This window comes from Gopherus evgoodei, chromosome 13, assembly GCF_007399415.2.
Source record: "Gopherus evgoodei ecotype Sinaloan lineage chromosome 13, rGopEvg1_v1.p, whole genome shotgun sequence".
NCBI lineage: Eukaryota > Metazoa > Chordata > Testudines > Testudinidae > Gopherus > Gopherus evgoodei.
In genome coordinates this window covers 26,500,625-26,526,375 of record NC_044334.1, presented here as the reverse complement: position 1 = coordinate 26,526,375, position 25,751 = coordinate 26,500,625, and the positions used below count along the sequence as shown (strand labels likewise).

At 48.8% G+C, this 25,751-nt stretch overlaps 1 protein-coding gene across 2 annotated transcripts in view; it reads right to left on the bottom strand.

The window, feature by feature from the left end:
* Positions 1-25,506, bottom strand: part of RBM19 (RNA binding motif protein 19) — a 116,613-nt gene extending 91,107 nt beyond the window's left edge. For both annotated transcript variants that reach the window (XM_030582731.1, XM_030582732.1), the window contains exons 1-16: positions 25,353-25,506; positions 23,822-24,004; positions 22,618-22,749; positions 22,356-22,394; positions 21,531-21,753; positions 20,180-20,451; positions 18,154-18,234; positions 17,718-17,796; positions 16,800-16,871; positions 15,401-15,601; positions 13,367-13,497; positions 12,730-12,851; positions 12,358-12,454; positions 9,299-9,409; positions 7,535-7,735; positions 6,816-6,933 (exon numbers count right to left, since the gene is read on the bottom strand). In XM_030582731.1, coding sequence (XP_030438591.1) covers positions 6,816-6,933; positions 7,535-7,735; positions 9,299-9,409; positions 12,358-12,454; positions 12,730-12,851; positions 13,367-13,497; positions 15,401-15,601; positions 16,800-16,871; positions 17,718-17,796; positions 18,154-18,234; positions 20,180-20,451; positions 21,531-21,753; positions 22,356-22,394; positions 22,618-22,749; positions 23,822-24,004; positions 25,353-25,388 — 2,098 coding nt within the window. In that variant the 5' untranslated portion in view covers positions 25,389-25,506. The remainder of the gene's footprint in view (positions 1-6,815; positions 6,934-7,534; positions 7,736-9,298; positions 9,410-12,357; positions 12,455-12,729; positions 12,852-13,366; positions 13,498-15,400; positions 15,602-16,799; positions 16,872-17,717; positions 17,797-18,153; positions 18,235-20,179; positions 20,452-21,530; positions 21,754-22,355; positions 22,395-22,617; positions 22,750-23,821; positions 24,005-25,352) is intronic.
* Between the last annotated feature and the right edge of the window lie 245 nt (positions 25,507-25,751).

Here is a 25,751-nt window from a genome sequence, read left to right as displayed (position 1 = left end):
AACGCTGTCCTTTTAACATCAGTGGAACATGCAGCTGTCCTATCTCTGCCTCAAAGAGAAAAGAAAAAGGAAAGGAAAGGGGAAAAGAACGTCACATTTTTCTGAGGAAGGCCCTTTCACACCCATTGTTCAACAACAGAGGAAGTTGGAGAGGCTGTCCAGAAAGGAGGTGGAGAGGAGTGAGAAAGGGAAAGGCAGGCTCAGGAGAGATGCACAATGCAGAGCGTATGCCTAATATCAGAATCTAAACTGGAGATTTGCCTTGTGCCCCAAACTTCCCAGAAAATAATGTACATGCAGAGTGGGGAACTCCAACATCTCCATCCGCCACCTTCTCCCACCTCCATTTCAAATGCTGTTGTTAGTGAACAACCCATGGTTGGCTTCTGGTATTATCAGCAACTCAAAACCACATGCTGTCCTCCTTCCGACTCGGCACCAAGGCAAGGCAGAAGAGTGACTGAAACTCTTCCACCCAGAGAGGAAGATATTGCCAACACAGCCAGGCTCCTGGGCTCCCTTCTCTGCAGAAAAGCTGGGGTGCAAAACCAAAGGCAGCTCCAGAAACAGAGAGCCATGAAGCAGTCATACAGCTATCACTATACCCCCAATCTCTCTAAATGCTCACCTAGCCCTCCACTATCATCATATCCGAGCACCAAATGTGGTGTTTCCCCTAAGTACCCAGCCTAGTTCCTTATTCCTTGGCTTTAGTGCCTACCCTTGGCACCTCCACTGCTGACTGCAATTCCCCTCTCTCACCGCAGCATGGCATGTATCATAACCTTATTCCCAGATTTTGGACCTTAGCGTCCAAAATATGGGGGTTAGCATGAAAACCTCCAAGCTTAGTCACCAGCTTGGACCTGGTACCTGCTGCCACCACCCAAAAAATTAGAGTGTTTTGGGGCACTCTGGTCCCCCTGAAAAACCTTCCCTGGGGACCCCAAGACCCAAATCCCTTGAGTCTCACAACAAAGGGAAATAATCCTTTTCCCCTTCCCCCCTCCAGGTGCTCCTGGAGAGATACACAGACACAAGCTCTGTGAAACTACACCGAGACTCCCCCCTCTCTGTTCCCGATCCTGGAAACAGAAAGTACTTTCCTATTCCCCCCAGAGGGAATGCAAAATCAGGCTAGCAATCCAACACACAGCTCTCCCCTGATTTCTTCCTCCCACCAATTCCCTGGTGAGTACAGACTCAATTTCCCTGAAGTAAAGAAAAACTCCAACAGGTCTTAAAAGAAAGCTTTATATAAAAAGAAAGAAAAATACATACAAATGCGCTCTCTGTATTTAGATGATACAACACAGGGTCAATTGCTTAAAAGAATATTGAATAAACAGCCTTATTCAAAAAGAATACAAATCAAAGCACTTCAGCACTTATATTCATGCAAATACCAAAGAAAAGAAACCATAGAACTTACTATCTGATCTCTTTGTCCTTACACTTAGAAACAGAAGACTAGAAAATAGAACTACTTCTCCAAAGCTCAGAGGAAAACAGGCAGACAGACAAAAGACCTCTTACACAAACTTCCCTCCACCCAAAGTTGAAAAAATCCGGTTTCCTGATTGGTCCTCTGGTCAGGTGCTTTAGGTGAAAGAGACATTAACCCTTAGCTATCTGTTTATGACAGCATGCACCAGCACTGGGCACGAACAGCTCTCTCCAGGCCTCACCACATATGCACAAGTTGCCAAACCACATCACCTCAGTGATCAGCATAAGATGCTTCAGAGGAAGGTGCAAGATCCCTTGTAGCATTTGGGCCTCATCCAAAGCACACTGAAATTAACAGGGATCTTGACACTGACTGCAGGGGGCTTTGGGTCAGCCTTATCTCGCCCTACAATTCATGGGAGGTGGTTGGAGTTTTTATTGTCTCCAAGAGGAGCAGGATCTGATTCATTCCAGTAGAAAGGTGCTGGAAGGCGTACGTGGTGCCACAGACATATGCCTAGCTTGGCCTTCTTACTGCATCTCCCCTTTGTACTGAGCCCTTCCAAAACTGCTGGTCATCTGCTAAGCTGCTGAATAAGAATGTTCTGCTGAGACAATAGGGCCATGAGCTGGGTTGGTTCCAGAGTGTATCCAAATCTCTGCTTTGGTTAAAGAACTGCTCAGAACCAGACAAGTCAGGGCCATAAATGATCAACTGTAAATTTCTTCTGCCCTGGGAAAAAAAAAAAAGTCTTTTTTTTTTTGGGCCAAGCACTTTCAACCTTAATTGCAAGAGAAACTTTTAGTAATTGCTGGAAATCAGCAAACTTGAGCAGAAAATTCATTGGTTTTGAAGACAAATGGGTTGGAAGAGAGGAAAGATTTAAGGGGTGGGGGAAAGGTGCCTCCATCTGCGGTTAGCACAACAGTCACACACAGCCACAAGGGGCTCTGCTGTAATCAGACTAAGGAATTTACTGCTGCCTTCCTCCCACACCTTCCCGCAGGCTTACGGTGCCAGAGGCTGACAGCGAAGACCATTATCAAACCGAAGCAGCTTTCCCGGAGCTCCTGGGCTTAAAGCCCTTTATCTGGAGGTGAGGGTCTCGGTTATGGGGAGATAAAGCAGCTGCCTCTATCTTTGTCCCTCCCCCAGGACCTGGAATGGGAAAAGCTTTTCATCAGCTCCCTCCACCTCCCTGATGGTCTTGAAAAGGCTTCCAGGGAAAAAAATAAATACCAATAATAAACCCTCAGCTATCCAACCTCCTTCCATACTGGTTTTAAAAGTGTTTAAGGCCCTAAATATGCAAGAGCAATGCTAAAAGTCCCAGGGATGGGGAGGGGAAAAACATAAAAAAGGTCACGTCCTTACCATAAGAGCAGTGGGAATTCACTCACACAAGGCGTGCAGCGGGGCTTGAAATTAACACAGGCAAGCACACAAATGCACACGCTGCTCCACGACCTGCCAGCCAGGCGATCAGCTGGTCTGGTGCTACCTTCATTGTTCAATCAGAGCTGGGATTCTCAGGCCTGGCCCTTCAGTTAGGCTAGTTAGACCCTTAGAGGAGGGCACCATGAAACACATGCAGATAACAGGCATGTGCTCAGCTGTGTCGATTCCCTCTCTGATGGGGAAATTCTGTCAATAACTGGCTTCGTTATAAAGTTTGGGGGAGGGGTGGATCTGCTTTCATGTCATGTAGTCTATAACAGTGCTTCTCAAAGCCGGGCCGCCGCTTGTTCAGGGAAAGCCCCTGGCGGGCCAGCCTGGTCTGTTTACCTGCCACGTCCGCAGGTTCGACCGATCGCGGCTCCCACTGCCCATGGTTCGCAGCTCCAGGCCAATGGGGGCAGCAGGAAGGGCGGCCAGCACATCCCTTGGCCGCGCTGCTTCCAGCAGCCCCCATTGGCCTAGAGCGGTGAACCGCAGTAGCAATCAGCTGAACCTGCGGACGCGGTAGGTAAACAAACCTGCCTGGCCCGCCAGGGGCTTTCCCTGAACAAGCAGTGGCCGACTTTGAGAAGAACTGCTCTATACTAAAACAACAAGGAGTCCGGTAGCACCTTAAAGACTAACAGATTTATTTGGGCATAAGCTTTGTGGATAAAATAAACCCACTTCTTCAGATGGATACGGACTAAACGGCTACCTCCTGATACTTGTCTATACTAAAGCGCCCCATTACAGCTACTATTGGTGTTACATCATCCTTCCTTCCAATCTCAGTACTGATAGGGCCCCTCATCACCATGGTATCTCATCATCCCGAAGTCACAGGGGGATTTAATCCTCAACACCTCTGTGGGGTAGGAAAGCACTGGCCCCAATTTACAGATGGGGAAACTGAGGCACTGGGTAGATTCAGGGGCTCATCCAGGGAGGCTGCGGCAGAGTCAGGAATTGAACTCAACTCTCCCAAGCCTTAGTCAGATGCTGTAACAACGATCTAATCCTTCCCCCAAAACCATTCCTTTCATCCACCTCATCTGTCTTGCCTTTCAGACCAACTTTTCTAGGGCAGGGCCTGTAATTGCTGTATGTTCACACGGCACTTGGCACAATGGGGACCTTACCTGGTTGAGACCCACAGGCACAGCTGCATGTTAAGTAAAAGCAGCAGACTGGCCTTGCTCATCCTTTTGTTCTGGGACTGCTTCTCCTACCTTCTTTGTAGAGCTCAGTCTCCATTTACACCAACTGTGCACAAAGAGAGAACTCTCTAGTCAGGGTGGTGGCCTGTACAGAGTCCCTGTAAGCTATTGATGCTGCCTCTTGGAATAATTGAGACACACGATGGGTGAGGTAATATCTTTTACTGGACCAACTTCTGTTGGTGAAGGAGACGAGCTTCTGAAGAGCTCTCCTTCAGGTCTGGACTATCATAATGTTCATCATAATACCATTTCTAACGCAGAAATACTACCCATCAGCTGTCACTTCAGTATCTAAGCGCCAGTGAGGCCACCTCTCAAGTCACCAGATTTGACAGTCTCAGGAGTGCCTCAACTAATGGCAAGATCCTAGACAGTATGATCATCTCCACTGCAAGTGGAGTTAGTCCCATCCACCAAGACATTTAAAAATGGTCTACACTGAGCACCAGAGACTGCTGTATCAAGAACAATCCTGAGCATCTCAAGGCACTGAACATGCCCTAACTCCAAGGTGTAGAAAGTGAGGACTTCTCTCTTCTGGGGCAATAGAGCTGCTCAAGATCAGAAGCTCCAACAGAAGCCACCACAGACCCTCGCACAAAGCCAGAAACATTCACTAGTTTCAAAGTTTTGCCACTGGTTGGGCTTCATGGACACAAAGCTGAGACTGGCAATGAGACTAGCACAACTGCTACATTGTTCAGCCTTGGGCATGAGTGTCATCTTCTAGCAATGTGTGTGTTTCAGGAGCAGGAAAAAAGGTCTTCAGCCAGACACTTCCTGCCTTTTTTGGCCTGACTTTAATGTCGTCTGCCTAGTTTTCCTGAAATTCCTCAAATCTACCCTCCTTCAACAAAGGAATTTGCATATTTTTGGAACTGACACCAGTACTGATACTAAAGCACACGAAGCATAAAAATTATTGCAACCAAGCAAGACGTGCGTTTTCTGGGTCCACATTGCATTTGTGTTAAGGGTGAATAAGGGGAAAGTCTAAGCAAGCAATTTCTTTTTGCATCTCTTCACTGGCTCCCTCTTCTCTATCCTATCAAATTTTTCATCCTCATCCTTCTCGATCTGGCAGCCATCTCTGACGCAGTCATCTGTGCTCTTCTTGAAGTCTTGTCCTCCCTTGGCTTCCGTGACTCTGTCCTCTCCTACCTCTCTAATCGCTCCTTTAGCGTGTTCCTTGGGGGAATCCTCCTCTTCCACCCTTCAACTCCCCGTGGGGGTTCTTTAGGGCTGTCTTTGGTCCTCTCCTCCTCTCTCTTTGCACCTCATCTCTGGGTAATCTCATTGGCAAACACAAATTCAACACCTACCTCTGTGCTGACAACTCAGAGATACCTCTTCATTCCAGACCAGTCTCCTGTCCAGACTAAAAATTCAGCCTGCCAATGACGCTGCCTCATGAATCTCTAGACACCAGCTCAAGCTAAACATGGCTAAGCCCAAGATCCTAATCTTCCCCTGCAAGCCCTCCCTGCTACCTCCTTTCTCAACGACAAGAGACCACCATCCAGACCTGCAACCTGAGCGTCATCTTCGACTCAGACCTCTCTCAAGATCCTTGCATCCAGGCTGCATCTAAATCTTGCCTATTCTTTGGGCATAACTTCTCTACCATACGGCCCCTCTTATCCATGCACAAAGCTACAAAATTCTCATCACCAAGCGGCTCAGTTCCTAGAGCATCCTTCTCTGGCCTTGATGAATCCCCGCTCGGGTCATTCACAGTGCAGCTTCAAAGATCATTTCCCTAGCCCATCGCTTTGACTCTGTCAGCCCTCTCTGCATCCTTCCACTGGCTCCCCCTTCTCTGTTGCATCAAAGACAAGCATCACTTTCAAGGTCCTTCATAGGATCTCATTTGCTGCTGAGTTGGCGATACTTGGCCCATAAGGCCATCCTCCACTGCGCGCTTTTTAAATTTTCATACCCCTCTATGCTTTCTCCTGCACTGTTATATATGCTTGGGAGGCGCTGCCATAAACATCGGCTCACTTACCTCATTATCCTTCTCCAGATCCCTCCTCTATCAGGATGCCTACGCAAAACATGGCAATAGTCAGGCTGTTGGTGTGCATGGACCTCTAACTCTCACGCTGCCCAACACTGTCTCACTGTTCACTTGTACACCCCAGCACGTCAATACTCATCTGTTGCTTCTTATGTTGTACTTCGATTGTAAGCCACTTGTGTCAGGAACCGTATTTTTGTTGTGCACTTGTCCAGCACCTAGCACAATGTGGTCCTGGTCTGTGACGAGGGCCCCTGGGTGCTATGGTAACACAAATTAATAATGCTGCCCCTGCATTTCTGAGCCACAATCATTCTCCCGCACTGCTTAATAGCTTGGCTCTATTCACCCGTCTGACCTCACACCAACTGAACCCCCCTAGTGCACCAAATCTTAACCCCATTTCCAACACCAGCACTGGCTTCCAAAAACCCAAGGGAGAGAATGGCAGCAGCAAGCAAGTGCACTGCTGTATTGCTTAGATCTAGAGATGGCTGCTTTCCCACGTCAGCAGTCGAGAATGATGGGGGAAGAGAAGCTCTGCTCATCTCTAGACACAAAATCCTCAAAGCAACTTCAAGAGGGGACTTCAAGTAAGGCAGAGGTTCTCATCCACTGCTCCACAGGAAGAGCAGGATCACGCACACTACAGTAAATACCTCCTCCCCCAAGTCAAAATTCTTACCAGTTCCCAGCCTGGCTTCTCCTTCCTCTCCTGAAATCTCAGGCTGTTTCTTCTCAGGGGGTGGGCAGGAAAAGACACCCATGGGAGCCCACTCAAGATACAGAGGGACGTGCTGAAACTGCAAGGGTGACAGATACAAGGGATGTCTACAAGACAGGGAAGAAGTGACTTTGGGGATGGGGAGGCATAAATTCAAATCTCAGCTCTACCTTCTCAGGGGACATATTACAGGAGGAGGGAGCTGTTTGGCGGTTAAAGGCACAGGTGCATGCTCTCCTCACAGGATGTGTTCTCACTAGGGGTTCAGCAGCCTTCTCTAGGGCTGAGTTTCAACAGTGCCGAAGGCCCAGGAAACAGCGGAGATTTTTATAACTTCACTTTACGTTGCACGTTGCTAACAGCGGTGACTTTTGCTAGCAACATGGGGGGATTTTATTCTCCTAAAAGTGCCCTGATCCTCTCCCCACTTCTAGAGATTGCTTCCTTCAGCCCCTCCACATTAAGCAACAACAGGCACCCTTCTGAATTTGATTACTAACGATTACATCTGAGGCTTTAAGATACTGATCCCTGATCTAATTATCCCTACCTGGCTTCTCAAAGTGCCAACGCTGGGACAGAGAAGAGGGCGGATTTGCATTAGCCTGCCTAGCCTGGATCGCTTATCCAGAAATGTGAGTTCCACATTAGACGATGCACGTTGCTATTCCCAGGCTTACCTTGGAGTAGGCCAGCTTGGTGAAGGCTCGCTTGGCCTCCGTGGGCTCCAAGAATTCCACAATGGCTGTGATCCCGCCTTCCGGGAGCAGCACTCGCCCGAGGCTGCCATATGGGCCAAAGACCTCCTCCAGCTCCACCACTTTAGTGCCGACAGGGAGGTTCTTCACTAGGATCACAGTTTTACTCCGTTCTCCAGCAGCCTGAAAGGGTGGGGAGGGGGAACAACACAGAGGAGGATTCTTATAAGGGGTCTGAGACTTTGGGGCCCCCCTGCTCCATTTCATATGCTTCCAGGATACAGTGCAAAGCCACAAAGAGACGTGTAAAATGCCTTTCCTGACATCTGAAATGCAGGCCCAACAGACAAACTCCATTCACTCACGGGCCAGGCATCAGTTCCCAACAGTACAACACATTCACACCCACTGCTGCTCTCCATTTGCAGCTCAGCTAGCTTCGTACCGCTGCATGCATTCAAACAGCTGCCACATCCCACTCCAGGCTGGGCGCATTTCTGTGGTGGGTGAATCTAGTCCTGTACATTTAGGGTTCAGTCCTGCAAGGTGCTAAGCAATCTCAGCAACTGACTTCAATGAGAGTTGAGGGGATCATGATCAAACCCCCATCATTTGAGATACTGGGGTGGGGAGAAGATAATACATAACCCTAAACTGATTATTTAACACTTACACATGGATATTAAGGGCTGGAGAGGGAAGGATGAGAACTATTCATGAGCTGTGATCGTTCAGCTTGTCCTGCACCAGCCGTCAGTCAGGAAACCATATCCTTGGAGCTGTGCTGCTGAGATCTGTGCACAGGGACGTTTAGCATGCAAAGATGCTGTGCCGGTTATTCTAGTCTAGCACCAATTTCAGACATGGCTGTTTTTACTCTACTCAAAACTGGACCAAAAAAAAAAAATAAAAAAACAAACAAAATCGGTATCTATGAAACAGAAAACCAGAAAAAAATGGAGTAGGGATTTTGTAGTTTACATTTTTACACTCAAGCATCTGAGAATCTCTTTGAGATTATCCTGAGGCTTCTGATGGAGCTGCAGAATCATAGAATCTCAGGGTTGGAAGGGACCTCAGGAGGTATCTAGTCCAATCCCCTGCTCAAAGCAGGACTGATCCCCAGACAGATTTTTGCCCCAGATCCCTACCTCAACCCTGGGTTTAGTAGGCCAATGGTCAAACCACTGAGCTATCCCTACCCCACAAGACCTCCCGGAGGAGAACACAAGCAGACTGAAAAGCCCTGAAGAGAGATTTCTAGAGACAGGAGGCTGAAGGGAACCAGGTCAAATGTGTTCACCTTCCCTGGAAGTTGGAGAAGAAACATCCCAAATCCTAATGCCACTGACTCCAACGTTTAGAGTTTTCCTCAGCATCCAGCCATGGCACTGGAAGGACTAAGCACTAGGAAACAATGGGATGTCAGGCAGGGAAGGAGCCTCACGCTTCATGTGCGTTGTGCACTATGTGATCAAGAGAGCTGAAAGGCCAATGTTCCCAATCCTCTTCGCACTCAGCTTGCCCACTAAGCCAGGAGCAGACTGCCAACGTACAGACCGTTCTCTCTGCTGTTCACCGTTCAAATTTTTAATAGACGAGTGACCCAGCCCTACACAGAGAGCACCCCCACGCCACTACCCTGCAACACTCTCTCCTGAACGCCCGACCCTTTGAGAAGAAATAAGCCATCTGCGCTGCAGAGAGCAGGGTCTCTGCTGAGCCGGAGCTACTGAAGTGCCTCACCTGACTGAAGGAATCCAGGCTGATTCCATTGTCGATCAGGAACTGGCGGACGTCCTGGACTAGCTGGGTTTCGCCCAGAGCTACCCTCACGGCCACGCTGCCTTTGCCTTCCTGCAAACGAGGGCAACAGTGGTTAAATCCACAGAGTGACAAAGTCGGGAGCATAAACTACGCTGGTAATAAAAGGTCTAAACTACAGAGGTATCGAGCACTTGCAATACCCAGGCCACTCAGACTCTGACTTAACTGGAGGTTTGCATACAGACAGAGGATGAAATCTTGGCTCCTCTGACTTCAGTCAAGCCAGGATGTCATCCTGAGGTTAGCTGATGACTCATAGGCCATAATTCAGCTTTTAGGTCCCCATTCCACGCTGTTACGCAGATGCAACTCCCATGCGAATTCCACCCCTTGTAACAAGGGCACGATTCAATCCTCAGCGAGTGAAAAGAATGGGGCTGAATGCAGCAGTAAAGTGTTATGTAGGGTGGTTTTAGGAGCACACCTGTTTCAGCTGGTGTCTACTTGGCCACTTGTGTGTAGATATGAGCACACAACTGCAGTAACTGTGAAGCAAATGAGACACATGCAATACAGCCTGGATTTTACGAACACCGGGGTTATGAATGACCAGTTGTAGGAACCATTTTTCCTCATGGGGCAAAAATAAAATTTTTTTTTAATCACACACCAAAAATGATGTTAATGAAGAAAAAGTCGACATCACTGCACATTCTGATGCTGTCAATGCACTGAAAATTGCTTTGCACTGTACAAACTGCAACTTTGAGATCTTCCGTTTTATGCACTCCTCAACCCCCAATTAGTTCAAATAGGGATTCTACTATACTTAGGCACTTAGGTTATCTGACTATCTGCCCTTTGATCTCTCATTAGGTTTCAGAGTTAACATGTGAATATAGTGACCTGAGCAGGGCACACCTTGAAATGTGTGTCATGCTCCTAAACCAACATTACATCCATCACATCCAACAGGCTCTCTTCCTCACACAAGAGCTAGGAGCTACTTGCATATTAAATAAAAGCAGTCAGATTCTACAGAATGCAAGTCACGTGGTTTGGACAATGTGCATACAGGGATCAGACCCAGCCCAGCCACTGGGTGCTTGGTACCACTGCTCCATAGTAACAAGATGGAGACTTCACACGCATGTCACTTCTGACCTCAGTGGGCTATACTGCAGATCTTCCAAGGTGAAAGACTGGCACACGTGAATACTGCTCCAATTATGCAGGAAGAGCCAGGAAACATACTTGCTCCTTTTAAAGCCTGAGACACTCGCTTTAAGACTCGTTAACTCCTCCCCAATATGCCCTCATTTAGCCTAGAGATGAGGGTAGAAACCACATGCCACCTGCTTGAGAGAGGGGGCTCTTGCTTCCTGAACCGGAGTCTGATCCATCTGGCCCAAGCTTGCCTGTTACCCCTGTTCACCACTGGGACCTGTCTAGCACCCTGCTGCAACCTCCCACTTACCACTCACAGTGGGATTTTCAAACGCACCAAGCATCCACCTAACTCGGCTTCCCATCCACCACAATGATAAAACTCCCACTGAAGTCAATGGGAGCAGCGATAGGCCAATGCTGAGTGCTAGTGAAACCCCCGCCCCAGAGAACAGGAAGGAATGTCGGGCATTGCTGAGTGAAAAGAGCCGCCTTGGATGAACCAGATGCCTGGACATACCTTGTATTCCATTTAGCACTCTGCAAGAGACCCCCATCCACAGGAACTCCCAGATCCCGCCCACATCTAGTTGTTAGTGCTGAGTTACGACAGCAGTACTTGGGTTCACACTATGACGGCTCTATGCAGCCAAAAGAGCTAAGAGTCTAGATAAAACTGAGATGCAGCAAAAGCCACTCCATCAGGGTGAATAAAAATCAATGATTAAAAAAAAATTGTATTTAAATCATTGATTTTTTTTTTGATAAAATGCTTTGAGGGAAAAAACCTATCTAAAGATCATTTTAATTAAGATACAATATAGCTCAAAAGTATCTCACCATGGAATCGGGATTATAAATTCTATAGTATATATTCATATAATGTTTAAGAAAAGTTTTGTAAATGAATTCCAATAGTTCATGGATTAGGGACCCAATCTTATAGAGTTCCAGGGGCTTCTTTAGGTTAATCTTTCTATCTACCCAATGGGACTCAGTGCTCAGTCTAGAAGACACCATCCGAGATGCTTAGTTTTGCAGTTCTCAAAATATGGATTTCTGTCTCCAGAGACAACACGCTTGTTAAAAGCAAAAATGGTGGTAGGTGTTTTTTTAAAAAAAAATTGTTTTTTTTTTTAAATATTTCATTTAGCTATTTTAGTTAAAAACAATTTAAACAAAAATAAACCTGATTTAAAAAAACTTGAATGTTTAAATTCAAAAATTCATATGCTTGTTTTGTTAAAATATTATGTTTGTTGTTAAAAAAAATCCAGAATACATAACATTGTTGTTTTAGTTAAACAAAACAATTGAAATGTCTCTCTGGTGATGATCTCCTAGTAATACAGCCTGGCAAGAAAATCCTCCAAATATTAATGATTAACCTGTTGAATTGGAGATAGTTTTACCTCCCAGTGACTACATAAATATCTGCTTCAATTGCCTTTGGTAAATGAAATAACCAATCATTTATTTTCTGATATAGCTGTAAAACTGATCTGAAAAGTTTTCAAAATAAATCACTTGAAAAATGTATGTGTACCTTCTAAAAATGAACCCCTACATCTCTCTGAGTTTTGAAGACTATGTTAATTGTTATAATTTTAATACAAGAATGCACTTTTATGTAGAAATCCATGATTAAATCGAGTCTTCCTAACTAGTGATTTAAATCGATTTAAATCAAATCCACCCTACATTCCACCCTGCATTAGGATACATGTACTAAGGGGAATGTAGTTCGTGGTACCAAGTGGTGTGCTAAGACCCTTCAAAGAAAGACACCCAAAGCAGCAGCCTTTAAGCTGCAGGCCACATGCTTCCATCCACAGACTGAAACGCTGCTCCCCAGCTAGAATCCAACTCACATCATCAAGCACTTGGCTCTTGGTGGCATTGTACTTCTGTGCGATTGCATCTGCCACAGCATTCGTGCCCATGAACAGCGTGTTCCAGTTGTGAGAGCTAGAGGCAGAGAAAGAGGAAATAAAATAAGATGCCTAAATCGTAAGATCATTCACATCATCCAACCGTCATCTGCCTCAGAGTGAGAGAGAAGATGCGAGGACACTTAGAGTCAAGGAAGGGGCAACGTAACAAGTAATTTTTTGGCCCTGTTCCTTAATACACCCTCTAGAGAAGCCACACACATTTCAGTTCTGGTCCCAAAGAGGAATTCTGCAGTTAGTGCCATATTAAAAGAAAAGGCCCCTGCTGCGTGACCCTGCTCCCCTCTATACCTGGCACTGTTTGCTTTGTCCTTGGACTCTTTCTGCTTCTTGTAGGAAGAGGATCCTTCAGCATTTAGGTTCTCCCCTTCTTCCTTCTTTATGGTGGAGGGTAACACATGCAGCATCCTGCCCTATGAGACAGACAGCATAAAACCTAGTGCCTCTGACTCCACATTCACGAAAGCGTCTCGCTGCCTCAAGGTTAGCTGAACTACAGTCAGTGCAACACTCCCATGCAACGTCCTCCCACAATGGCCTTTCAACCTGACCTGGGAGGACCTCCCCTTCCTTCTCGGCCGCTCCAGGCTGGCATCAGTGCAATGCACCAGAGCAGCCCAACAGGGAGTTTGAAAGATCAATGAACTCCAAACTCTTTCCCTCTGGTAACAGCATATGATCTCTGCACGGCACCGAGCTAGCAGCAGCCTGGATTTTTCGGAACCCACTAGCCCACGCAAACTGGTGCTGCTACACTGCTGGCCTAGCCCTTCCCATCTTAACAGCACTCCATTCCCCAGTGCGCTGGGCATCCCATTGAGCGGTGCACAGTGGAACCATCAGCATTTGACCTTCTGGCAATAATCCTGATGAACCAACATCCCCTCCCCAGCAACCTAACCATGCAGGCAAGTTAGTGTCACTGTACCTGAAACACCTGCCCGTCCACCTCTGCAAAGGCCTTCACTGCATGCTCCGGGATCATGTAGGTGATGAAGGCAAAGCCCTTGGGTTTTTTGGTCAGACTGTCTATGGGGAAATGTATCTCTGACAGGGGACCTGAAAAAGGCAAATCCTTTCCATGAGACATGCCCCCTTCTCAGGCACTGCAGAGCAGGGTTCTGAGCTGGTGTCCTCTGTAGGAGCCCAGCTGATGGAACAAAGCCATGAAAGTTGGATCAGCTTAGCACGTGCAAGGAGATATGTGTTCAGGGAATCTGGACCTGCTCAAGGGTAGACTGCATGGATACGGAAACCTTTATTTACCAAGTTGGTACAAGCCAGCAGGAATACCAACTTCCCCCACATCCTACTCCTGAGGGCATTCTTTGCCAAAAATTAAAAATTCTGCACACAGTGTTTTAAAATTCTGCAAATTTGTCAAAGAAATGGGGAGACTCCAGCATGGCACTGAGGAGCACAGGCCACTGGCTGCCCAGAGGTGGGAGATCACTGTACATCTCCGCCCCCGCTCCCTCAGGACACAGACTCAGCAATGAGGCTGCACCCAACCCATACAGTGCAAGGACCAGGCCTGCCCCAGAAACACCCCAGGGCCCTGCCCCTCCTTGCCAGGTGCACCAGGTGCGAGCAGGCAGGCTCAGCAAGGCAGGATTCAATTGTGGAAGGACTTAGTGTGGGGGGATCCAGGTGTGGGATGAGAGGGTTCTGTGTGGGGCAATCTGGGTGTGCGGGGGGATCAGGATGAACAGGGGTTTGTTGGAGCTTTTGGATGCCATGGTAATAGGACTCTGCAGGGGGGTCCAGGTGAAGGTGGTTGGGACTCAGCGGGGGGTGGGCACTCTGGGGGTAGGGGGGAGAGGGCTTGGCAGGGAGGTGGGGGGGGCTCAGATGCTAGGGGAGTGGGACTCGGAGTGGGGATCCAGGTGCAACTGGTGGGGATACGGCTGGCTTGTCGGGGTGGTGGAGGTGCAGGGGGAGTGGGGCTCATCACAGGGGTTCTGAGTGCAGGGGAGTGAGGCTCAGCAGGTGGGTTTGGGTATGAGGGGGTCTGGATGCATGGGGGTTGGGCAGATGGGGGAGCAGCTCCCTGTACAGGGAACCCCCTTCCCTGCAGCTGAGGTGCAATGGATACAGAAAGCAAGGGGGGCAAGAGAGTTTGCAGAGCTTCCTGCAACCAGGGGAGAAATCTAGGGGTGAGTCTGACCTGGCCCCAGATGCTAAGCAGGAAAAGAGGAAGTCTCGTCCTCTCCAGACCAGACCAGCCGCTGAGCCAGGTGCAGGGTAGAAGCCACCAGCTAGATCTTCCCCAGTCCCACTTCCTGCCCCCCAGAGATTTACTTCTCTGCCAGCTGCCCTGGGCACCCAAAACACACTGCTGGGGAAAGTCACATGACCACTCTTGTGGCTTCCTTTTGCTTCCCCATTAGAAAGTCATTTTTCTGCAGGGAAGCAAAGAAATCTGCAGGGGACATAAATTCTGCACACACGCAATGGTACAGAATTCCCCCAGGAGTAACATCCCCACTAGCAATGTGCCTTGATTCCCCAGGCATCTAAACTGGGCAGCTTGATGCCCTACATAGACTAGGCAACTTACAGACCAGCCAGATCTATCTGGGGCCAGAAGGGGAGGCAGTTCATCACCCAATCTTCTCTCTTCCAGTGGCACACTGAGGCTCCATAAATCCTACTCAACCCTGAGCTAGGAGGAGATGTCCTGGAGGTGGAAGGGAATTCAGCCTCCTCTATAACTGGCCTCCATACAGACATTGCCAACCAGGAGGCCAAACATGACAGAGAGTTTTGAAATGGGTTCCACTTGTAAAGATTTAGTTTTAAAATGGTGCCCATCCCTGTAGTATCTGGGCATCTGCAGGCTGAGCGAATGCCACAGCCAACTCCTTCCCTGCATCCAAATGAGCACTGAGAGCCAGGCAAGATGATTAGCCCTCAGACTGCCAGGGGGAAGCTGGAAGCTGAGTGGCGCTCCATTACCTACCATATTTTGAAAATATTTGCTCCAAGTCCTCCTCGGTGCTGGTGTAAGGGAGATTCCTGACAAAGAGCCTTCCTGACTCCGAGAGGTCCTCCTCTTCCTCATCAGCCTTCTTCCTCCTTTGCCAGGGCTGGTCTTCGCTCTTCCGGGTGAGCTTCATCTTCAACCCACTCTCCTCTCGGAACACCTCAATGTAGCGCCCACCTGCCACACACAAGATAGAGGGGAACATTACATCTCAGGCATTTCCAAAGGCCTCCGCCAAACCTGAGCCCAGAAATTGAAAACATATGGTCACCTCTAACAGATACTGGGCCAAATGTACTGCCGATGTAAGCTGGCAAAACTCCACTGACCACCTGTGGAATGTCCACCCCCTCCCAATGATTTCAGCCCACTCCATCTCTGTGAGAAGGATGTTAATGATGTTTTGGGGACAGCATGGTGCTCCTCAAAATGAGAGCAACACCACTGGCCAGACGCCTCACAGAGTCAGGGAAGCACGTTCCAGTTCTCATGACCCCTCTCCATTCCAGTCCTAGGCATCCACGCAAAAATGGTTTTGCAATACAGGACCAGCTTTCACTGAGGACTGGGATAAGAGCAGTATTTGAACACAGGGCTTCAGCACTAAGCCACTGTGCCATCCCAGCCAGGTTTAAATAATAGCTTTTAGGTTTAAGACAAATGGAACGACCAAGACACTTCTTCCAGGTGCGTAACAGAGCTTTGGCCTAACACTAGGAGCTACAAAAGTGCTGCATGTTAACAAGTCAGTTCTACTGTAGCTGCTTCTATGGTACCCATCTCAGTGTCATTTAGCATGAGAAGACAGAATTCCTCATTTCTTGCCCATTGCTTCTGATCACAGAGCACTGAAGTTTTTGAGATACCAGTGAAGGGACTTTGAGAGTGAGCTTGTTGCATTTGGCAAGAGAAAAACCCTCTAGACCCAGCCAATCCTTGACCTCTCTGCTCAGACTCCCAACTGAGAGAGCGGGTTTTGTGCTGAGGCTACTGGACTGAAATGCACTAACTTGGTTCACAGAGGCTAGCCAGTCAGCAGATGATGACAGCTTTCAGCCAATACCAACGTGGGCCAGAGTCCGACAGCTTATTTATGACACGCCCTGCTCTCCTAACCCCATACTACTTGGTTTGGTTGTGACAGTTTAGCGTTTGGTTCTTTAATGAACCTGAGCAACAGACTCAGGGCTGTAGATCATGCTGCTCTCTGCTTTTGGCCTGCGAGTATGATCGACATCATTTCCTGCCAGAACAAAATCAAGAGACCGACCAGAATCCTCTTGACACTTTAGCAGCAAACAGGGCCTACAGCAGAGCATCACAACATCCACAGACCCATGAGAGTCCGTAACAAGGACCTACAATCTGCCCTTACCCATGTATTCCTTGTTTTGTTTCAAGGCTTTCTGTACTTCTTCCTCGCTGTTGAAATCAACAAAGACGTAACCTGGAAGGAAATCAGATTCAACTGAGCACCACATAGGGTATGCAGATGCGCGTACGTACACACACACTGGCACTAACTAGCCAGTTAAGCACAACCTAATGATGCCAGCTTTTTCTGTATTAGCTCTCCATAACACGTGTGTAGCTCCCATTACAAATTGACTCTGGCTGAAAACAACTATCAGATCTGAGACAGGAAGAGAGCTTTCATTAAAAAAAAATGATTGTTTAAGATGACTTTTGTTCTTGCTTGCGTGCATGTAAATGGTCTTAAACTGATTTGGCAGCATGTGTTTTTACATGCCTCGAATTAATGATGGGATAGAAGATGCACCCCCCTAAGGTTATGAAACGAAAACAATACACATTGAACACACACTAGTAGCCCTGGACTCATTTTGTGTCCCTTCTGGTCCATGCACCATCACCAATAATCATGACCCAACTCGGTTCCAGGTGTGGTTAAGAGCTGAACCTCAAGGTTAAGGACCTCTGATTGGAATTTAGTTAACAGTTCTACTGAAGATGCATGAACCAGAACAGAAGCCATCTCCCATTTGGCTCTGCAGAGCTTGGAGTTGTAGAAAGCAATAAATTCTACTGGTTAGCAAAGCAAACCAAAGTGGCTCATTGCACCCAAGGAACAGAGCTGTAGGACACCATTTTTATGGGTCACTCCTCATAACTCCATTCTAAGGTAAGGAGACTGGAGCAACTCAAAGGAACTTGATGTATGAGAAATGGGGCAATTCATAGCGATTTGGAACCACAGGTACAGGAGACAGCAAAGGAAAAACATCTCTGCTGTTTCCTGCACCCACAACGCACAACCCCCTGCAGCCAGTACCTGTCTTATTCCCATGTACGTTTCTTGCTATCCTGATCGCAACCGGCTTCAGGGGCAGGAGGAATTCTCTAACGTTTTGCTGCAAAGCGGAAAACAAGAACTTTAGCAAGTCAGGCAGATTTCGAGGGCCTACTTTTGTAAATGTTACAAATGCTGAGTAGACCCTACAAAAAGCTTTCATAAACAGAGTCAAGGACAGACTTAGAGTCCAAGGGACCCTCTACAGTCTGAACATACCAAGCCAGATTCCATTCTCATAACTAACCCATTAACTTGCAGATACCCAGAAGCCCCTGCACAATACGTGCTAGTTTAAGTTGCTGGCTGCTGAATGGTAGACCTTGGGAATCCAAGGACAATCGTTCTCTTCCCTGTTGCAAGCACGATTTAAGCCCTAAATGAGGGAGCAGCAAGGCCGAGATGGCAAAGAACATACCTCAGTGACATTGAAAGGGGCACCGCGCAGCTTCACCGTATACGGCGTGGTGGCTACATTGGGGTTGGCCTGATTCTTCAGCTGGACAGAGGAAAAAGTGAGACAACATCTGAAAAGTCATCCTTGGCAAGAGGTTTGAGCTGGAACAGTTTCCAGACCAACAGACAACCGTGGCCAGCAGCACAGTGTATAAAGATGGGAGAGTTGGAGGCCTGATGCCACGGAACTAGTCTTACCAGCAAGCAGGAGGCTGGGGAAAGGACTGAGTAACAGATGACTCACTCTCACCCTTCACATACAGAGTCAGGAGACTTGGATAGGGTGGAAACAGAGAGGGACAGCGCTTCAGCCCTTCCAACAGCCGGAGGTGGGGTAGAGGGTTCAGTTAGGCACTGAGATACTACAGTGATGGGCACACATGGGATATGAAAGACAGACGAACACCCCTTCCACCCTTGGACAGCAATCGGGGACTCCCAGAAGCTTGGAGAAGAAAGGGCTGGGACTCACATAAATCGGTTACCCCTGGATCTCCACCTCACCTTTTATATCCGCTTCTGACAAGTAGATGTGGCTAGTTGGCAGGCCAGTAGGTTTTTCAAGCCCTGCCTTAGAGAGCCTCAAGCTTTCAGCCCTCCAGTGGGTCTAACAGATCCCACATATACACAGCACCTGCCCTAGTTTGGTCTGCAGCTCTGTTATTCCATGAAGTTCCTACCTCATTTAGGGTCAAAGGCCTGAGCCTGCATGCAGAGAACTAGTTCCCAGTTTCTGCCTGTTCCTTGCTCGGGTACTTAGAGAGACAGCCCCAAGAGTCAGGGAAAGTCACCGGTGCCACAGTGTTCATAAAACAGCCGGGATTCCACGTGGCCAATCATATGTGAGACATCTTAAAGGGCTCCAAATTTCAGAGCGCATCCTCTAAAACTCAGGCCCCTTCAAGGTCGGTCAAGTCAGGCACCCAAAATCTCTAGTCATTTTTCAAAGTTTTGGCTAGCATATCTAGTCAGTTACAGTGCAACCTGGGCGAGACGGTAACACACAGGATTAATCACTACCAAGGGTAGTAATCCTGACCATATGTCCTTTAGTAGTACAATGCCCTAACGAGGCAGACTAGGCAAGGGCAGCCAGTAAGATGGCTCCAACTACATCCCCAAAGACTTCAGAGCATCTGACCCAGCCTAAGGAGGTAACAGTAAGGGAATGTAGCATTAAATTCCCTTCAACGGTCAAATCATTTAATCTGCTTTCATGTTTCTCCATGCGCTGCCCCACAACTTGACCACCAAGGGCACTGATTTTGAGACAGCACTATGGAAAACTGCCCCTTTGAAACAAAACACTAAACGAGGAGACATAAAATACAAAAGTGTGGGTATTTATATGCCCCCCCCACCATTGTATTGTCAGAGCACCTCATAATACCCCTTCGAGGTAGGTAACTATTATCCCCATGGTACAGTGGAGGAACTGAGCCAGACACACTAAGTGATTAGCCCAAGTTTGCACAGGAGGTCTGTGGCACAGAAGGGAGCTGAACCCAAAACACAAACTGTCCATACACTGTGTTATATCTGGGTTTGAGTAAAATCAGGTGTAGGCCCAAAACTTCTCGTCTGTGTCTGCTGCATCTCGAATGGCTGCTACTACGGTGTTTGCCTTTATGAGATCGCTTAAATGAACAGGGACCTTGCTCACCTCTCCCCGTGATGTTCCTGTTCATTCCTATGTTTCCTGGCAGCATCTTGTGCAGAGAAGGCACGTGAACCCATTTCTCCCAAGTCCCTAGTCACCTGGCCATCCTCCCCCTCTCACAAATGCATCTATTTAGAATAGATACAGTGATTATTCATTGCAAACCCAGAGTTACGAGAGGGACAGGAGGACACAGACCATTAGATTTGGAAATCTCTCCCCGTAGGAATGGAGATGAACCAAGCTGCCAAGTTCAACTCCAGAGCCAAGCTGCAGGGGAGCTGGCACCTAAGGTTACAACTCAGGCTCATCTCTAATTCGGTTTTACCTCCAATTTTGCTCCTTTCTTCTTCTTCCTCTCCACCACTGTCCCCTGCCCTTTGATCTGTCCTGCCAGCTCTATCCCTTTTTCCCCCTGGGCACCGATAGTTTCCAAGCTGCTGGGCTCCTTCTCATCCTCGCTTCCCCCCTCATGCTGCTCACTGTCCAACTGGTCCTCCTCGGATGAGGAAGACGAGGAATCTTTCACTTTAGATTTCAGGTAATCCATATCGGAGAGGTCTGTCCTGGCAGCTGCCTTTGATCTGGGGCTCTTCTTTACTGCCAGAAAGGAGAGAAATGGGCATTAGATATTGAGCATGCACACACACCCTTCTTCCCCAGTGGGGTAAACAGCCCATAGCCCCACAAGCCCTTTGCCCAGCTGGGCTACTGCAAGAACAGATGCCCTATATGCACAGGAGGCACCAGAGGATGGCTCAGGTTTTACATCCCAGTACCAATCCCCTTTCCTCTTCTCAGGTCAGGTGATCAAATCCAGCCACAGCTGGTAAGGATGAGAAGCTGTTACTATCCAATGAGCTACTGGGTGATATTAGATGGGCTGGCGATTCCCAGCAGGGGGGTCCCATCACAAAAATCACAGGTGCAACTGGCATTACACTCTCTCAGTGGACAGGCCAAGGTCTAAACAGGCCATGGATGTGAACACCTCCTTCCTACCACTGAGGTTTTAAATACAGCGGGGAGAATCCTGCTCTGCTAATGTTCATCCTACAGGGATCAACAGAAGACTTTGGCTTTCCAGGCTGTCGGCCTTTCCCTGGCACTAAAAACACTCTGCTATTTAAAAAGTTGGATCAGCAATACACAAGGACATGGAAACACACACTACTCTGGAGATCCACGCTCTGCATGTTAACGGGTTCTTCATTACTAGTTATCCATATCACAACAGCACCCAAGGCACTGAAGTGCTAGGCATTATACAGGCATAAGACACACGCACAATCCCTGACCCAAAGAGCTCACAATTTAAACAGACAACATGGACAAAGGGGAGGGGAAACTGAGGCATGTGAGAGAGTCACTTGGGCAGATGAAGCAGGGAGTCTGCAGTTCAGATTGTTCAGGCTCAGTGGAGGGGGACTGAGGGCCTCACCCTTTGTTACCCACACTGACAAAACATGCTGAAACCATAGTTACTATGCAGTTTGTGTCTCCTCTTTTGGGATATAGGGCTCGATCCTGTGAGGGGCTGAACTATTGCAATTCCCACCACCTCCAACGAGATCTGAAGGCACACAGCGTTTTCCAGGAGCTGCTCGGCATGTCTCAGGATCAGGCCCCGTATCAGTACACCACTGAAGAGACGGATGAACAGAGCAGGAGAAATTTACTTTTGGTGCCTGTGGTTTCTTGCTCCTCATGGGGCTTGCCCCTGCCCTCCTCCTCTTCGCTGAGCTCCTCTGACTCATCCGAGTCAAAGTTCAGATAATCATCTGCTGGCTTTGATTTCCCAGTCTTGGGCTCCTCCGCCAACATGTCATTAGCCCAAGTGGCCACTTGAGTCCGTTTTTGATGAACCACCAAAAATTCTCTGAATGCCTCATCTCCTTCCAGCTGTTGGAAAAAAACAACACACATGAGCAGTGAAGACAGACACTGGGGCAAGTGGCCAATCACTCTGTAATTCCTCGCAGCTATGATCTCAAGGGAAGGAGTCTGCTTTTCACCTGCCAGGGCTGATTTCCCTTCCATGAGATGCGGACAATTATGCTCCATTCATGAATTTACATCCAGTGTTACAGGCTACGTCATAGTTAAACCACCTGTCTCACCTGAATTAACAGCTTTGGAAGCAGCACTCCTCCCTAATTATAATGCTACTAATTAAACACAAGTGCAGATGGTAACTCTGAGGCAACAAGTGAAATTTGTAATGGTCTAATAAGTATTTTGCATTTCTATAAAGCCCCTTTAACCTGAGGATGTCAAAGCACTTTAAGCACGCAACAGAGACAACTACAAAGTTCACTATTTTACAGATGAGGAAACAGATGCAGAAAGGTCAAGTGACTGGCTCAAGCTGGGAACAGAATCCAGAAGTCCTGGCTCCGAGAACAGGATCGATGCAGAGACTACTCAGCAATTTCTACCCCATGCTTTCTATATCAAACCCTTCTCAAATGGCCAATTTTCACATGCTGCTTTTCTCAACTCACCTCTTTTAAGTTTTCTGTTGTATTTTTCTTCTTTTTATCCTGAAAGAAGCAAACACATACTTTTCAGATAGCCATGAACCACATGATACAGATCAGGAAAAAGGGAGAAAGCACTCACTAAGATCACAAGTGAATGGTAAACCAGGAATAGGACACAGGAGCCCCGAATTCCAGACCCCTGCTGCAGCCACCAGGGTGCACTTCCCCACACAAAGTCACTGATGTACATGTGGCATACCCGAGGAAAGTGAGTGTGACTTACTTTCTTTGTCTCTGTGGCAGCTGGACTTGTTTTGGGCTTATCGGTGGGTTTCTCTGGTGCAGAAGGCTGCCGGGAGTGTTTGCTCCAAGCTCTGGGTTTTGATGGGTCACCGAATGATTTACATAACTCTACCTGAAAAGAGCCACCAACAAGAAGCCTCGTTTTAACAAGTCCTACTTTTTATTATTTCAGTTGCATTTCAAGCAGAAAGGCTTAGACACTACCATGCTAAGGGCCCATTCAGAACCATCTGTTTATTGCTCTTCAGTGGAGGGAAGTTTATAATTATATTAATCATTTTTGGACATATTCAAACAAGCTGTTCTGTTCTTCATTGTCATCCAGTGCTTTGTCTCCACAGAACAAGAGAAAATGCAAATTTCTTAAATAACGTTAAGAAGCGTACATACAACTCCAGCCCGGAGATCTGAGACTTTACATGAGCTTAGCCTGGACCAGCACTGCTGGAGCAAAGAATAGAGCAGACTAATTCAATTGATTCAATTTGTATTGCACACCTGAGTCTGACGGCTCCCCATACCATCAATCTGACCAAAATTAAGAAGATTTTCACCTGCCTTCCTCTGCTCGAAGATCAAATGTTGCAGACCATGCCCTACCGCTGCAGTGGTTCCCCTTGGCAGAGGAACTGATATGGTCCCACTGAGTGCAGGGAAATAGGATGCTGGGGAAATGCCATGTTGATCACGTTGCAGTACCCACACGGCAGATCCTCCTGTCCCCAACCCCTGTATGGAGCCTGAGAACATATTCCAGCTACTGGGCCCAAGTAGCCAACAGCTGCTCTGCGGCTCGCAGGGACAGAGGAAGGGAAGGATTTTATCTCCCACATATTTGCCCAGCACATGGCCTGCTTATTCAGGCCGGACACTGGGCAAAGGACTCTTTCGTTAGCGTGTAGCTTCCAGAGTACTCCTAGCCCTTGCCGAAGAGGGAGGCGGGGGGGAGGGAAGCAAGAGACTAGGAATCAAACCTGGCTCCATGAACAGGAGCAGGGATAATTACTAACACAAGTCACTGGGATGCCTGAGAATCAGTCCGTAAACAAGACTCCACCACTGAAGTATAGCCAGTTGTGTTTAGTGAAGCTCCCCTCCTTCTTTACATACACAAACACGATTAGTTCATCCTAAAGAGTAAAATAATATCAAGTAGCAAACATTTCACTTTAAGGCCAACTCACCGTGATTCTGGCCATGTCTATGAAACTTTTGTTGAAATGATTCATTGCCATTTTGGCTTCATCTTCAGACTTAAAGCCAATAAATCCAAACTTGCGGAACTTGCCATCCTTGGTGAATTTCAGGCTGCAATCAGTCAGCGTGCCAAAGGCTGCAAACAGCTTCCGGAAGCGATCTTCCTTCATCTGCAAAAAAAGAGGATAGGCATCAGGGAGGCAAATTATTTATAGCACATCAAACAGGTGGAAAGTGGTTTATAGACAAGTCTTTGCACTGAAAAGCTCACAGTTGAAGTACACTTTATGATGACTCAGAAACACAATGTTTAGGGCACCACTGCTGTAGCCCTCATCACCTTAATATTAAAGCACAGGTTATATTGATAATAGTCAAATTCCCTCTCAGTTTGCAAGCCAGTCCTGTTGTCTCTATATCTGTCTGTCAGACGCAAGATCTTCAGAGCAGGGGCTCTGCATTGGTGCCTTGTAAAGTACAAGTCTGTTACTGACCCAGAATAAACGGCAACCACCACATGACTTCCACAACTCAGCCTAAGAAGTAGGCTCCCCCTTGCCCATGGTAAGGATCCTAGCATAAGGGTCAGTGAGAGGGAGACTCTTCAGAGCAATCTCCAACCTGGGCCCCCTAGTCCTGCCATTTAGGGGCAGCCCCTAGCTCTTGTCCCTCCAGCCCAAACAACTCACCTTAAAGCTGGCCTCAAACTCTCCTTGCCCTTCTCCAATATGAGATACCCCAACTCACCTCTCCCCCTCATCCCCACGGCTACAGTCTACACACTGCAACCCATGGGACACCCCCCCCACTGTATCCTACTCTCTTCCTCCTTGCCAACTGCAACCCCCAATTTACCTCTACTCCCCCACAGGACCCCAACCATCCCTCCCCAAGTTGGACCCTTCCCCCGCTTCACCTCTCGTCCCCAGGGCTACATCCTACCGTCCTCTGCATGTGGGACCACCACCCGAGACTATGTCCACCCCTTCCCCACAATCCACCTCGGACTACAGCCATCCTTCCTCCTCACCCAACCCCCCTTCCCAAATTTCTCTCTCCCTCCCAGAGGAGACTCCCCCCTCGGGGCGATGCCCGTCCCCCGCCTCCCTCCAGCCAGGGGGGACCCCCTCGGGGCGATGCCCGTCCCCCGCCTCCCTCCAGCCAGGGGGGACCCCCTCGGGGCGATGCCCGTCCCCCGCCTCCCCCCAGCCAGGGGGGACCCCCTCGAGGCGATGCCCGTCCCCCGCCTCCCCCCAGCCAGGGGGGACCCCCTCGAGGCGATGCCCGTCCCCCGCCTCCCCCCAGCCAGGGGGGACCCCCTGGGGCGATGCCCGTCCCCCGCCTCCCCCCAGCCAGGGGGGACCCCCTGGGGCGATGCCCGTCCCCCGCCTCCCCCCAGCCAGGGGGGACCCCCTCGGGGCGATGCCCGTCCCCCGCCTTCCCCCAGCCAGGGGGGACCCCGCGGCTGGCCCCTCCCAGGCGGATCACAGCCATTCACCGCCCCCGCCCCGGACTCACCCCGCTCGGCAGGTTCTTCACGATGAGACGCGACATGGCGGGGAGGGGCCCCGGGCCCGCCCGTTCCCCGCTCAGAGACGGAGCCCCGCGCACTCAGAGCCGCTCACGCCTCCCGCTGGCCGCCGCCATCTTGGCCGCCGCGAGTCACGTGATCGCGCTAACGGCAGTACAGCACGCACGTGCGCGGAGGCTAAGGGACGGAGAACGCTGCGGGAGGGGGAGGGTCGTTCGTTCCACTTCCGGGTAGCTAATGCGCACGCGCGAATCTGGGAAGGGGGCTGCCTCCTCTTGTGGGTGCAGTGCGGATGTGCGGTCAGCAGGGGGCGCTGGCATCTCTGAGCTGCTTAGCGGGGCGGGAACGGATCCAGCCCTGCTCGGCTTGGAGCCTCAGTCCAGGCG